Below are 15,954 nucleotides of genomic sequence, written 5' to 3'. Positions count from 1 at the left end.
TCAACCAAATGGTCCACATACACCCCCCCCCTCCAAATTACCTTAAAAATGATACAATTTCTGCTTTGGCAGAATCATTAATTGCATTCTCCAACATTTGTAATATTTGGCAATATATCAATAATTTCCTGCTCAATTAAAATCAATTACACAAATTTTGTTGATAGGATTTGGTAGAAAAGTAGGACAAAAACTAGAAAGTAGGACAAAAACTAGAAAGTAGGACAAACCCAAGAAAGTAGGGCAAAAGTAGGCCATTTTACCAAAAAGTAGGACGAGTGGGAGCCCTGAATATGCTTAATTAGGACTCTATTTTGCAAAAACTATGATAAAAACTAAGCAAACACAATGTGTTTAATGAAGTATGATTAATGCAGATTAATTAGCAATGATTTGCAATATGCAGGGTGATTAAGTTTTTATTTCAAAACACTGTAAAATAAAAACCACTGGTCCGAATGACTTGAAAATTTTGCATGAATCTTCTTGAGGCAATGGAATTTTGTATGGTGAATGGGGAAAAATACTTAAAAATGTAAAATAGACAGTGGTGTACTCATCTAGCACATGGGAAATTTGTGCGAAGAATGAAAACAATGGCCAGTGAAGGCAAAATGATAATGGAATTAACCTGGCATAATTTCATAATTCATGGAAACATCACAAAAATGAAGTTATTTACACAAACAACTACAACTTAGAAGCCGTTCAAGTATTACGTCATCATCGATGGGGGGGGGGGGTTCCGATTTGCTGACTTCTGATGACGGGGGGGGGGGGTTTGGATGATGCTTACGTCATCAACCACCTTTTATGGAAATATGAGTTAGGATTCAGAGGGGCAGAGCTGATGACGAAATTTTGCTGACAAGGGGGGAGGGGGTTAAAAATGACTAAAAATTTGCTTATGTAATATGTTATCGACAGTGTGTGTTCTGGCTGTGAGGTGAAAGAACGAAAATGCTTGTTCAACAACAGATCAAAGGTATACTATGCGAAGGTAATGATGTGGATGTGCGTTGTATTTGTATTTGTATGTGCTTTTGATTCACCAAAGTTTGTAATCCGACCACTGCACATAGCATTTTGGGGTATCCCAAAAGTCAAAAGTTGCAAGGGTTATAGTAACGTTCACCTGTTACATGAACATGGCAGCCACGTGTCATCTTGTTATAGTCAAAATGGTTCTTTAACAGCTGCATTGCTGGTGTTGCAATGCGCATCTTGATAAAAGTTGTGCTATCCACCAGGGCTGGATAAATTTAAGAAAAAAATTTAGGTGCCAGCAAAATTCATTAAGAGAGAAGCATGTTTTTCTCCCCCCCCCCCAAAAAAAAACCACTCCCGAGTAGTGCTCTTTTTTTTTTTACTTTTCCGGGACTTTATGGCCCATTCTCATGTTGAAAGACACATTATTACAAAAAAATGTCTCATACTAACACTTAGATGTGTTAGCATCTAAATGTACAGCAATGATGCATATAAAACTTTAGGTGCCAAAACCAATTTTCTAGTCGCCCTGGCATCTGGGATTTGTCCAGTCCTGCTATTCACACTCTGATGCTGTTGGAAATGCAGCAATGGAAAATTATGTGGTTGTGCAAAATAGATTATACCGCTGGCCAAGTGCAGCATCATCTACTTATACATTTTAAAGTTTTTTTTTTTTTCTTTTGCCAAAGAAAATTCCATTGCTTCATGAAATGGACCAATACAACAATACAAATTTTCAAACCATTCGGACCAGCAGTTCTTATTCGTGTTTTGGAATCAGAACTTTGGAATTATAATCACTCTGTATATAGCTGATTATTTTTCATAAATCACTCACTACTGTACATTCTAACCAAATAGTGACCCAGTCCATATTTCAAGGAGTTTCTGAATAAAAATTATTTGGACAGAGATCACCGGCCACTTCACAAACTGGCCAATCTTGGGCTTTTACTACTGTACAGTAGAACCTTGATTAACTGAGGGTAATGCTGAAAATGTGTAAAAAATAATAATTCAATACTAAGCCTGGTGGCAATATACAGTACGAGATGTGCGGGGTGTGTGCTACTAGTACAAGGGGTCTTTGTCCTTTAGAAGCAGCTGGTGTCTTTTTGGATTATAAGACCGCTTGCCCTAAGCATGACAATGAAGTCACTACTGTAAGATTTTGACATTGGCTAGTTCTTTTGTAGCTCATCAAGTTATCAAGGCAAGACTTCAGAGTGCTGAAGAACCCTGCTTCTATTTGAAGTAACTAGGTAAGCAATAATTTCATTTATACAATATCAAGTGGTTCTCAAACGTTTCATAGCCACAGCTCCCTCATTGTAGTTTTGAGACATCGTTTCTCCGTGGCTTTTTAATCAATGCTGCATCAATGTTGCACACTCGCAGCAACTTTCCTAGGAGCCGCGATGCACACTTTGAGAACTACTGATATGTAAAATTATTTATATAAAAAAACATCATTATATTAATGGATAGCAAAAGGCTCCATGCTGGGCAGGAGTGACTTGGGTGCTAAATCGGGAGTAAAGTAGGGAAATAATTACCGAAATATTTTTAAAAAAATGACTTGTTTGCAAAATTTTAAAACCCCATGAATGTGATTCGCAAGGAAAAACAAATTATTTTTGCATTTCATCTGGCTGAGAAGACAGCTGCGAGATCTTCGGGTCATTTTACAGCTTATACGCCAGCCGCTATGATGGTCGAGTGGTCATAGTGATGGACTCGCATTGCAAGGACCCGGGTTCGAACCCCACCGTTGCTATAGTGGTGGTCAGCTGAAATTGGTTTTCTGTGATTCCCAACTTCAAGGTACGAATGCAAGCCAATCTTCTCGTTAAAAAGTCTTGCCACAGAGAGCAACAGACCTACAAACAGCATAAATGTAATTCAATCATAACACATCACTCACTTCCCTTCTGAAATATAGATAGCAGCAATGAAAAATCAAACACAATACTACATATGCACTCAGACTGTTAGGTACACACAGTTACACCTCTGGCTCAACTCACTAGATAGTAAATCGCCCATAAATGGTGATAAACCTGAGTTGTGCTTGGTTTGAAAGAAAAAGAAAGCTTATATGCCAGAGGAGCGCTAAAACTATTTCTCACACGACTGGGAATTTTGTCTTGAGTCGCTCTGATGCTGGTAACTGACCCTAATCCCCCTCTGATCACCACATATGTGTGACGCAATCCTCATTCATGAATTTGCTTATGATAGAGCATCAGAATGTAGCGTAAAGTTAGAAAATGCAGTAAGAATGCAAAATTTTGGTACTGTATATAACTTTAAGCACCTAAGATATTTAATATGGAAGAAAATTTATATTCAGGCCACTTTTATAAAATTTTTTGAAAAAAAAAAAAACCATTTATACCATCTTAGACTACTCAAAGAATGGTACCCCAAGAATAGAAAATGCGGTAAGAATTAAACATTTTGGCTCAGAATGAAACATTTTGGCTCATAATGAACCAATGTGATATTTTTCAGGGGAAAAATATTTAGGTCACTTTTATGTAATTTTTTGAAAAAAAAACCATTTACACCATTCGAAGATATACCATCAGAATGTACCCCGAGAATAGAAAATGTGGTAAGTATAGATAGGACGAATATATTGGGCTGCTATTCAGTATTCTGCCCTTTTGCCAAATATTCAATTTGGCCGAATAATGCTTAGGTATTCGGATGAATATCTGTGTGAATCTAAGCACAACTAATTTTAAAAACAAGATATACAGAAGACTGGATGTTGTGAAGATATTTATTACTTGAGATGTTCATTTTTTAAGGAAGGAAAACAATTAACAAGTGGTTAACAATTAAGTATTAACAAGTGGAGAGCGACATTCATGTCATAATTTTAAAAAGTACATTAATTGGAATTTTTTGCATAAATTAAAAATTTGCTGATTATATTTGGTGTATACCTATAACTTTATGTGACGGAAGTTATATTAGGATGAATTTCTAAGATAAGTAAACATAAAAGTGAAAATAGAATCCTACTGTAATAATGTGGAAGTGAGCAAGTTCATTAACTGAAGGATGTACCTAGACAAGAAACGTACTGAGCTACTGAAAGGGGCAAAGAACATCAAGAGTGGAAAAATAAATATTAAATTTTATCATGCATTAATATCTGAGAGTAAATAATGGTTGACATTTTCTTAATTAGAAGTAAAATTGTAAGAAGTGTTGAAAAAAAAATATTTTGTAAGTACAGTGATACCTTAGCTAATGAACGCCTCAGCTTGTGAAAATTTTTTCATGATTTCTTTCTCAGCTAGCGAACATTTTCAATAAGAATGCAGGCACTAACGTAAAATACAGTCAAACCTTGTTAGTGCATCACCCGGTAAACACATCACTCCGCTTAACGGGTCAAATTTTGAAAGTCCCAATTGTCCTCAGGCAGGAATTGGCACAGCTATGGCTCACCCCGTTTAACGAGTCACTCCGCTTACTAAGTCATATTTTTGCTCTCCCAAGAGTGGCTCATTAACAAGGTTTGACTGTAGTTGCATTGCAAGTTCAATTTTCACACCAATCATCATCAGAATTACTGTCACTAGAGCCTAATATACTCATGTCCACATCAGAATCTTTTTTCAGATGTGCGTACAATTCCAGTTCTGAAATTCTTTGAACCATTTCATGTAAAATGCAACCAAAATAGAAAATGCATTGAAAAAATAGGAGTTACGTTTCCAGAGCACACATTGCTTCAGTGCAAAACTCTTAGCATCAAGCTGAACAGTCTAGATTATCTTTTTTATCTGCATGTATGAGACAGAAATGAGCTGATCAAATCACAAATGGATGGGGACACTTATGAACTTGATTGGGTTGTGCCAACACAAGCTTTAGTAAACTAAAGCTGGTGTTGGTTGTGTTGAGGTATCACTGTAGTATTAAAATATAATATATCGTTAAATTTGATTGTCAGTATCATGGCAATAAAATATTTGTTACCAGTTTTTCAATATTCATTTAAATTATAAATTTCATAATTAAAATTCCATATCAATCATTTAAAATTACCTATAATTTTATTTTCAATTAAAAATGGCAATTTTATTCATAATTGTGAAGAAAATTGATATTCGGCCGCCAAATATTCGGTATTCAGCCAAATCACTATTCGTCCCATCCCTAGTGGTTGAAACTTGATGAAAGCTAGAATACGGAAAACCAGCACAAATGTTGTGTAAAGAATATTGAATCAGAAAAACTACCATTTAGGAATCTTCAGCAAAATTTTCAGCGGGGAGGATAGGATGGACCATGAATTATTTGCACACCGTCAATCGACTGCTTTTGCAAAGGGACACCAATATCAATTGGTAAGGGACAGTGCGAGATTATGGTATTGCAGAGAATTTTTCTCTAATAGGGTTGTTAATAAATTGAATAGCTTGCGCCAGAAAGTAGTAAATTCTAACACAATTGACACATTTAAAAAAAAATACAATAAGCATGTTAGGGTAAATCGAGAAGTTATCCATACTTAGAATAAGACAACTATAAGTATTCTTTATGGGCATTGTATGATTTTTTATCATGTATATACATTGTTTGTAATTGCATTTTTAATTGACTGACTGACTGATGTATTTTTGAAATATATGGCATCCATATTTGTTATGGGCAACTTTTTCTCAGCCATCTCATTGGGCATTTTGCCTGTTGTAGCATTGTATTTGTAGAGTTTTCGAATCTCCTCTCAATGCCTATATAAAATATGTTTAAAAAGTAAGTACAAAGATGTTTTTGCAAGTAACGTTATGCTTCTTCTTTTTAATAATGTGATTCCCAAGAGATCTTTGTGATCTGTCCAGGGAATTTGTTAATGTTAATAGCCATCCATGCCTGAACCAAGATTCAAACCCAGACCTTCATAGTCAGAGGCTAGCTCTCTAACCACTCGACTGCGAGGAGGCAAGAAATTATGGTTTGAAATTATAATGGAAAATAAGAATCAAAATGCTCAAAGAGGCACATTACTGCTTTAAATATGAAAACTTGAAAAATAAACAAAACTGGATCCATAATCTGAAATCACCTAGGTCCAGAGGAGTCCAGATTAGAGAGGTTCTCTTGTGTATTATTTAACTTTGGGAGGAAGCGCCAAAATCATGAGACATTTGGCAAATTCCACTTTTACCAATGCGAAAATCAAGCAGTGTTCTTACCATAATAAAATGCCAAACGATTTTGGTAGCCTCCACAATTTCCTGTGACAAGCCACCCACTGACATCAATGTCAAATTGCAAGGCACTACTGCATAATTAATATCAAAGTTTCATTGTACATTTGAACACAAAATTCTTGCTTAAAAGACACGCGTACCATCACATGCCTCCCATTTAACAAACTAGAGAAATTCAATATGATCAATGCCGTCCAAAAAAAATTTACCCAACTTCATTATATAATATTTCATTGTTTTATACAGTACAAATTCATTATGATCAACTTTTTAATCATCTTCTACCAAATGTGTAAAACGCAATATCACCTTTCTTCATCTGGATCATCCTCTTCAATAGACAGAATAAATTCTTTGACACCAGGCTGCATGTAGAGCTGCTGTATTACAGAATTCATATAGCATGTTGCACCAGCGTTTTTCAAACCAACATACCCACATGATGCACGACCAGCTACTAATGGTTCATACTATTGAAAAGAAATATTAGACAAAAATAGAGTAGACTCAGACACAATCATATGATACTTAATAATTCAATTAGAAGATGTAGACTTTCACAGCCAATAAAGCAGAAGCACTTGTGCTACTCTAGAACTGGGATCCAAATGAAATTTTTCTCATTTCATCTGCACATTTTCATCAGTATGAAGCAATCTCCTTGTCTATCTAGAGATAGAAACGACTGAGACAAAGGCCAGAATTGCATTGATATTTCTAGAGGTAGCCAGATAATAGTTTTGTGAAATTTTCATAACCAAACACAACTCTGGTCTATTGCCATAAGGAAATTCTTTAACATTTTGCTTTCAAAAGAGGTAACTGTGTTTCTGCAAAACCTAGCAATACATTTATGAGTATATTGCATATGTTTCACCTTTTACCTTCCAAATTGAAATGAGAAACTAATATGAATGAATATTTTCATGGGTGTAACTGAAATGCTGTAGGACTGGCTGGCTCCCTGTGGACAGACTTTTCAGAAGGGAAGACAAGCTTGCACTTAGACCTCAAACTTAGAACTTAGAACACCAAGAGAAAGAAACTTCAGCTGAGACTGTTGCACTCTCCCCCCCCCCCCCTGTGTGGACTAAATTTAGGATTTTATGATACATCGCCATCATGATGCGCACATGACTACACAGTAACTGCTGGTTTAGACTGCATCGGCTTGAATGGAGCTCTACTCACAGAAGAAATGGTTAGACCATTCACAATACTGATAAGCTTGGTCTGAGTTTTTTGGGAGAGAGGGAAATTTTCATCTGGACCCATGGCTATACGGCATAATAGTTTCTACAGATTCAATATTTCAATTTTTGGAAATATTAACAAACAAAAACAGGATACACAAGATGAATATCAAGTTTTTTAGTACTTTTTCAAGAATTTTGATGGAACTTTCCATTAAGCATTCATTCTCTATAAATGGTGTCTTTTTAATGAGACCATTTATAACCTAAAATTTTTAAATGCCTCTCTCGTTTTTCCCTAGAATTTCAACTGAAATCAGAAATCAACTATATTGTCTTTGTCACGGGAGATAGCACTGATAGTGTCTTGAAACAGGCTGTAAAAATCACTCACATCAAATTCCTTTGCCATTTCTGGCTTTGCCAAATGGTGCATAGAGAGAAGCCGTTTAACCATCTCTTCAAGGTTTTCAGAGCAATCAATACTTAGCTCTACAAGGACATCAAAAGCTGAAGCTTTGGATTCAATTGATGTGCACCTGGAGAGTGATGGAAAAATTAAATGAGTAAATAAATACAGCAGTCTGATAAAGGGTAATAAAATAAATAAAAGGGTTATAAAATGTTAATTTTATAACCCTTTTATTTGTAATATAAATTAATCAAAGATAACATAAGTGAATTTTTGAGTAGTAGTAGATTAATTATTTGGTAGCAATTCATAAACCACAATGCAATTAATTAGCTTATAATTCTGAATAGAATGTCAAAAAATAAAAATAAAAATTCACAGCTTTTCTGGCATGGATAAATTAAGGTGTGTCCACGTCTGTGTGTTATGCATTGTCCTTGAGTGGTTTGCTGAAACTTTCCATTAATGTGTAGGAATGTCACAAAATATTGTGTTTTCAACAAGCAACATTCACTGGACGAATGCCAAACAAGGGAGGACCCACAGAAAGTGGGTCCATCGAAGAAATTGTGTGTGTTCAGGGTTGTTTGGTTTAAACCTTGGTTTTAACCATGTGGTTTTTTCAAAAAATCAAATAAAAGTGGCCAAAATATCATTTCTTTCCTTGAAAAATATCATATTGGTTCATTATCAGCCAAAATGTTTCATTTATACCACATTTTATATCCTTGGGGTACATTCTGATGGTATATCTTTAAATGAAATAAGATTTTATGAGTTTTTTTTTTTTCAAAAAGTCCCATAAAAGTGGCCAGAATATTTTTTTTTTTTTCATATGAAATATCTTAGTTATTTAAAGCTATATACAGAAGCCAAAATTTCTCATTCTTGCCACATTTTCTAACCTTTGGCTACGTTCTGATGCTCTATCTTCAGCAAATTCATGAATAAGGATTGCATCACACATCTAAATGTAGTGGTGCATTATCTCACAGGTTTCTTTTTCCCTTCACAAAGAAGCAGTAACACCATCATGCTAAGGGCAGATGGTCCAATAAAAACACCAGCTATCCTTAAAGGACAAAGACTAGTGTACTAGTAGTTACATTAACTGCCGCTGCTGTGGTTGAGTGGTCATAATGACGGACTTGCGTCGCGAGGAACCAGGTTCGAACCCCGTCCCGTCCCGTCACCGCAGTGGTGGTCCGCTGAAGTTGGTTTCCTGTGGTTCCCAACTTCGAATCGCAAATGCGAGCCGATCTCCCCATTAAAAATTCAATAAAGGTGAATTGCAAGTGCATCCACATCATGACCATGGCATACTCTGTTGTTGAACAAGAATTTTTGTGCTTTCACCTCATATCCAGATCACGGTGGACAACATATTTCTTGAGTAAGTTGTAGTTGTTTGATTACTTCGTATTTTTGTGATGTTTCCATTAATTATGAAATCGTGAAATGCTATGACTGGCTATCGTTTCCGTTCTGCAAGCAAATTTCCTACGTGTTCGATGTCATTAATTTAACATTTTTTAAGTATTTTTTTTCCTTTACCAAATAAAATTCTATTTCTTCAGGAATATTCATGTAAATTTTCAAGTCATTCTGACAATCATTCTTTTTTTTACAGTGTTTTGAAATCAGAACCTTAGTTGTAATCACCCTGTATATCGTAAATCATTGCTAATTTATCTGCATTATTTGCGCTTCATTAAATACATTATATTCACCTAATTTTTATTACTTTTTGCAAAATAGCTTCCTAATTAAGCATACTGAAAGTAACTGGAGGAAAAAACCTTTATATATATTATATGATTAATAATAACATTAAAAGAATTTTCATAACAGTGATCCATTGAGTTGCAAAAAATAATTAAATTGCAAAAGTTGGTTTTCGTTAAAATGTAAGAAATATTTATTGATTCATTAGCATGGGAATAGTGTTAATTACATTAATAAATATTTTATTTTAATTAATTATTGGAAGTTTGAATGATTTTTCAGAAATTTTATTGTTTTTAATGTTAATACTATTTAAAACAAAAAAAACAGTTTAAACCAAAGAAACCCGGTTTTTTTACCAACCCTGTGAGTGTAGTGTCTCTCATATTTTGTATACCAAAAGCTGTGACACTGCAATCACTAGCAGGGTGTACGAGGTGGGGGGAAAAAATAAAAAACCAGACATATTTATTATCCTACGATCATCTAGGCATACCTTTAAGTCGTTTGATCTAACTAGAAGAAATATATTCTACCTGTCCTTTTATTAGTTATTATAGAACAAAGTTGCAAAAAAATTTCGATTGATTTTTTTTACCTCCTTCTTGAATGAAAAGAAATAAAGCTAGTTTGACTTTACATAATATAATTACATATTAAGTAACACAAAAGAGGTAGAGCAATGGTGCTGGCCGGTCACAAAACTACAATCAATACCACTCATCTTTACTATATTCCACTATTTCCTAGATATTAATGAAGATACAAATTTTAAAGATTTATCCCTGGAAGGTAAACTTTGAGATTTATTGTCAAAAATCTATCAGTAGAGGGGTTGAACAACAATTTGGATCACCTTAAGTTGGACCAATCCCAGTTAGGCTTTGATATTAAGAGAGTCTGGAATAAAGGTTCACCAGTTGGAATACTCCATTTATAATTTTTATTCATTGTTATCCATATTGGGTTTGCATCCCACAGCTGTACATTGGAGTGGCAGGCACGAGTTGAGAAGACATGTTCTACATAAACAATTTGGTAGCCAATTTCTATGCTTAGAAGATAAAATAAAAATTAATCTTACATTTTGTTATCCCAAGAAATCAAAATTTCTCATTATTGTTATTTTTTTTGTATAATTTAACAACCCTTAACCTTTTCCTTTTCAAAAATTTCATTAATTTTTCTAATTGAAAACTGTTTTAACATGCTCTTTTCTTTTTAAACTGGTAACAAGTTTTTATCAACAGACTTTATATCAAACATCTTATCTTAGTTTAGTAGATGAGCTAAAACAATAAAACCCCTCATTTGTGGAAACCACCGGAACAAACAAATTTGTCTGTAAAAGAAGGGGGGAGGCCCTTATTGAAGCTTTTAAAATAAATTGCAATTACTTTTTAATCGTAAAAGAGAGGTGAATGTTAAGAGGGGATTAACTGCAATTATTCAGTTATTTATAAATTTTAAAAGAACTAACTCATTGACCAAATAATTTACAAAGGCGGGTTTTATTCAACACGCAGGATGTTTAGAAAAAAATGAGGTAAATTAATCTAAAGTTAAACTTAGCTTGAAAAATCTCAATTTTTCTGTGTGTTTTTTTTTTTAGAAAAACGAGTTTTCTAAATTTCATAATTAAATTTTATTTTCAACGTTTTTGCTGCAGAGGCACACATACATATACCTGTTTTTTTAATGGTTTTAAATTATTCTTTCTGAAAGTCGACTTGATGACATGCATGAGGGTAATTAATTTAATTAATTTTTTTTTTAAAGGCCATTTTAAAGGACATACAATAAACACAAAAAAATAAAAAAAATTAATGGTAAGTTTTAGCTCATGTTTGAAGAGGAAAATACTGTCGAATCCCGTTATAGGGAACTCCAAGAGACAGGAGAAATCACTTCGTTAAATTGAAATTTCGTTATAAAGGAATTCTGTGTTTTTGCATTGTTCTTATGTGAACTTATCTGAAGGATTAGAAAAGTGTTCGTTAAAATGAGAATTTTGATATGACGGTATTCGTTAAAACGGGATTCGACTGTACTAATCCAAAAGTTCCTTGTTGCATAACTTCTAAAAAAAATATTTACAGTGAAACCTCGATTATCTGAACACATCAGGACTAAAGGATGTTTGGAAAATTAATTTTAAAACTATTTTGATAACGCAAAGGAATAAGTTGAAATTCAGCAAAAAATTATATCCCCCTCCGGCAAAACAGTGATAAGAACTGTTTTGTTGTCAAGAAGATGCTCTGCTCCCTTTAATTAACTCTTTAACGCCCAGATAGAAAACCTGGGAGGGTCGTGAAAATACCAAGTTTTTTGTGTTCGAAGTGGACTCATCCAAATTTCGGCCACTTTCCCTCTCCCCATCCCTTCTCCATGAGTTTCTATTCATGCCACCCTTTGCATTGACGTTTACCCTTTCATTTCAATGGATTTTCGGGAGATAATTTGTCTATATACTGAAAACACCCCTTTCCTCACAGTATTATCTTTTTGTAAAATGCATTGAGTACCCTTAGTCCATTCTAGTACATCACCTTTTAAAATCCCATTGATAGGGCGTTGCAGTTGTCTTTTCCGTTCCAGCCTCTGACAAGAGCTTTCATCTTCTTCCCCGTTGGTGACAAAAGCCCAAAACATACCCATTATCCCTAGCTGGGCCGACTTGAGGCGGTTATGGGCATTAACCTACTCGGCCGACTTCGAGCGATCTGGGCATTATAGAGTTAAGGCACCCATAAGATTAAGATGAATTTGTCAGACAAAAAAAAAAGATGACAGCTAAATCTGCTTCAATTCACATGTTTTTTTTGCTTGTCAATCGTTTATAACTACATAAACTGTACCTGGATCTGTCCCTACTTATATCTATAGTACATAGGTACGGTATGTACAATTGATTGGAAATGGATCATTGTTTACAATAGAGCAAAACTATCGATTTGGGAGATACGAGGATTCAAGTTCCAAGAAAATACCAACTGTTGAGCATCACTGACTATAGAAAACTGAAAATAAGTTAGGTTGAAAAGATGTTCGGTTGACAGAGTTGTTCAGAAAATTGATGTTCAGATAAATTAGGTTCTACTATATATTGAAAAAATAATATCAATTGTATTCACAACTCACACTTTCTACACTTTTTAATACCTTTGTTACATTAGAAACCCATTTATCGAATACAGATTTTTTACGCACTGATATGGCCAAAAATGTAGTAAAGCAAATCATTTAATCTTATCTAAAAGCTAATAGAAATTTCAGCATGTGATGGTTGTTTTTCTTCATTAATACTTGCTGAAATATTGAATCAGAATAATATTACCTTGGTAGGTAAACTGAAGAGCCAAAAAAACTGGTACAGGCATGCGTATGCAAATAAAGAGATATAGAACCAATCAGAGTACGGCGCTGTGGTCAGCAACGCCTATATAACACAACAAGTGTCTGGCATAGTTGTTAGATTGGTTACTGCTGCTACAATGGCAGGTTATCGAGATTTAAGTGAGTTTGAACATGGTGTTATAGTCAGCGCACGAGAGATGGGACATAGCATCTCCTAGGTAGCAATGAAATTTGGATTTTCACGTACGACCATTTCACGAGTGTACCGTGAATATCGGGAATCCGGTAAAAAATTAAATCTACGACATCGCTGCGGCCGAATCATGCAAGAACGGGACCACCGACGAGAATCATTAAACGTGACAGACGTGCAACCCCTCCGCAAATTGCTGCAGATTACAATGCTGGGCCATAAACAAGTGTCAGCGTGCGAACCATTCAACGAAACATCATCGATATGGGCTTTCGGAGCTGAAGGCCCACTCGTGTACCCTTGATGACTGCACGACACAAAGCTTTACGCCTCGCCTGGGCCCGACAACACCGACATTGGACTGTTGATGACTGGAAACACGTTGCCTGGTCTGACGAGTCTCGGTTCTAATTGCTTCGAGCTGATGGACGTGTACGGGTATGGAGACAACCTCATGAATCCATGGACCCTACATGTCAACAGGGGACTGTTCAAGCTGGTGGACGCTCTGTGATGGTATGGGGCGTGTGCAGTTGGTGTGATATGGGACCCCTGATACGTCTAGATACGACAGGTGACAGGTACATAAGCATCCTGTCTGATAACCTTCACCCATTCATGTCCATTGTCTAATTTCAACACAAAGGAAATTAACTTTTCAGTTTAATTTTTTTTTCTATAAATCGATCAAGCATTTCTTCAAGTCAAATGTTGTGGAAAATGCACACTGGCAAATGAATGATATGTGTACGGAATACTTTCGAGTCATCTGATTACCACTATACTTTGTTTCATTGCAAAACTTGACGGTTTCAGAAGTTTTTTCTCACTTTGAGAATATGTATTTTAATATTTCAATGCATTGAATGTATTAGAAGAATATTTCTCTTCTTACCCAGTAAACACAAAACATAATGTCTTTAGGTGTAAAACATGTTTCGTATAAAGAGGTCCCAGATGAATTTCATGTGAAATTTCTTTTTCATCTATTATTATTATACCTATCAAAAAGTAGTATCATTCGGCTTCAATATTTCAGCAAGTATTAATGAAGAAAAACAACCATCACGTGCTAAAATTCCTATTAGCTTTTAGATAAAATTAAATGATTTGCATCACTACATTTTTGGCCATATCAGTATTTTTATTTTGTAATTAGTCTACCATTAAGGATGCTTACAATCAGCCAAAATGAGCACATCTATATTAGTTATAATTTGATGCCACGATTGGACTAAATATTTGCTGCGCATAGCCATGAAAGGGCCTATAATGTTGCCAGTCAAATTTACCTGTAATAGTTTTTCTGGGCACAACTAAAAATATCTGATTTTATTTTTTAATTCATGATAGCTGCACAGCATAATAGTTGAGCATTTTTAGGAAAAGTCATGAAATTTCAACATTCTAAATGATCTGGTTCATTATGAAAATCGAGTGAGAAGATGAAAATGCTCAGCGACCGATGTGGTCCTTCTGGAGTAAATAAACAATCAGTAATTATTAATTAAACAAATTTAGAGCTAGCTCACTCTGAGAGTTTTGCACAATAATACCCAGGACTCTCAGTCTGATGCTGAAAAAAAAAACCAACTTTCATCTTGAAATAGCAAATTCCTCAACAAATTTATTTCAAAATTATACCCCTCGACCACTATTGACAAAAAATCTTCTGATGTAATTCAGAAAAATTTAATATATTATTTTTTTACTGATTTAAAGTGGAAACCAGTTAGTAAGAATTCTGGTCATGATTTGATTTTCTGTAGATATACCAACTATTCGGGCGATTAAAAAGAATGTCCAAATGAATGAGAATTGCGATCATAGTTTTAGACAGTGGAATGATAATTTTATATCTGCCTAATCAGTTTCTTGGTGAGCCACAGGTTCAAGACCCTTACCCTAGAGGAGTATAAATAAACTCTATGCTGTCCAACTCATTTAAATTTCATTTTCGATCATGCATTCCATGACAAATTGTTATTTTAGCTGATTCTACTGTGTCTTAAAATTTAGCTCCATCTTTTTTTCAAACACTGACTATGTCAGCAGAATATGAGCTTGTAGCTCCCTCAGCAACTTAATTTTTAATTTCAGACTATGCATCCTTTGACAAAATTTTGTCTTTGAAAATGTTCTACCATTTCTTGAAACTCAGCCTATCTTTTTCTTTAATTATCCATATATATGCAGTAATCAAAATGTAGTAATGAATAATTACTTTGGGGTAAAACTTAGAGACTGGCTGTTCGTCGATGATGTAGCGCCAGCCGATATCAGAAAGGATGCTGGGAACAGAAAATTCTGTAGCAAATCTGGTATCAGGATCTTTCCTACATAAAGAAGGAAAATATTTCAAATATAGCAGAAGCATTACTTGAAAGAGCAATAAAAAATAACACATGAAGATTGTACCTAGAACCAGTAGTACCAGCACATTATAAGGCTGGAACTAGAGGGGGCAACTGCCCTCGGTAGCAAATGTTAAAGGAAAACAAAAAAACTGTCATAAAATTATCTAATGTTATAGTGGAGGGAGGGCAAAACTTAAAATTGTGTTCGCCTTCCCCTTCCACAGCCTCACAAAAATCTTTACGGACCTGATTGGATTAAAGGAAATTCCAAAAAATATCAAATGTTAAGCCCCCCCCCCCTCAACATAACGATTGTAGAGTTCGCAGAGAGATTCCGCTGTACTCTAATTTACCTGGGTCGTTTTTGAATGAAAAGAAGTAGGTCCCTCTCGAAGAAAATTATCTTTAAAACAAGTATGGTTCCCCCACCCCCATAATTCACTTGCATCTGTATGAATTTTTTCCAGCATGCCCCAGGTGTTTG

The 15,954-nt window shown here is 34.8% G+C and overlaps 1 protein-coding gene across 2 annotated transcripts in view; it reads right to left on the bottom strand.

Annotated features, from left to right (window-relative positions):
- The window catches only part of LOC149085974 (ubiquitin carboxyl-terminal hydrolase 24-like), a 212,670-nt gene that overhangs the window by 102,394 nt on the left and 94,322 nt on the right, over window positions 1-15,954 (bottom strand). For both annotated transcript variants that reach the window (XM_089232271.1, XM_089232272.1), the window contains exons 37-39: window positions 15,338-15,449; window positions 7,818-7,962; window positions 6,540-6,700 (exon numbers count right to left, since the gene is read on the bottom strand). In XM_089232271.1, coding sequence (XP_089088397.1) covers window positions 6,540-6,700; window positions 7,818-7,962; window positions 15,338-15,449 — 418 coding nt within the window. The remainder of the gene's footprint in view (window positions 1-6,539; window positions 6,701-7,817; window positions 7,963-15,337; window positions 15,450-15,954) is intronic.

The sequence above is a fragment of the Pholcus phalangioides genome, unplaced genomic scaffold (genome assembly GCF_987345545.1).
Source record: "Pholcus phalangioides strain wild (caught in Gottingen) unplaced genomic scaffold, Ppha-v1.0 ptg000005l_1, whole genome shotgun sequence".
Lineage (NCBI taxonomy): Eukaryota > Metazoa > Arthropoda > Arachnida > Araneae > Pholcidae > Pholcus > Pholcus phalangioides.
The sequence above is the reverse complement of the archived record's forward strand: the minus strand, read 5'-3'. Positions and strand labels throughout refer to the sequence as shown.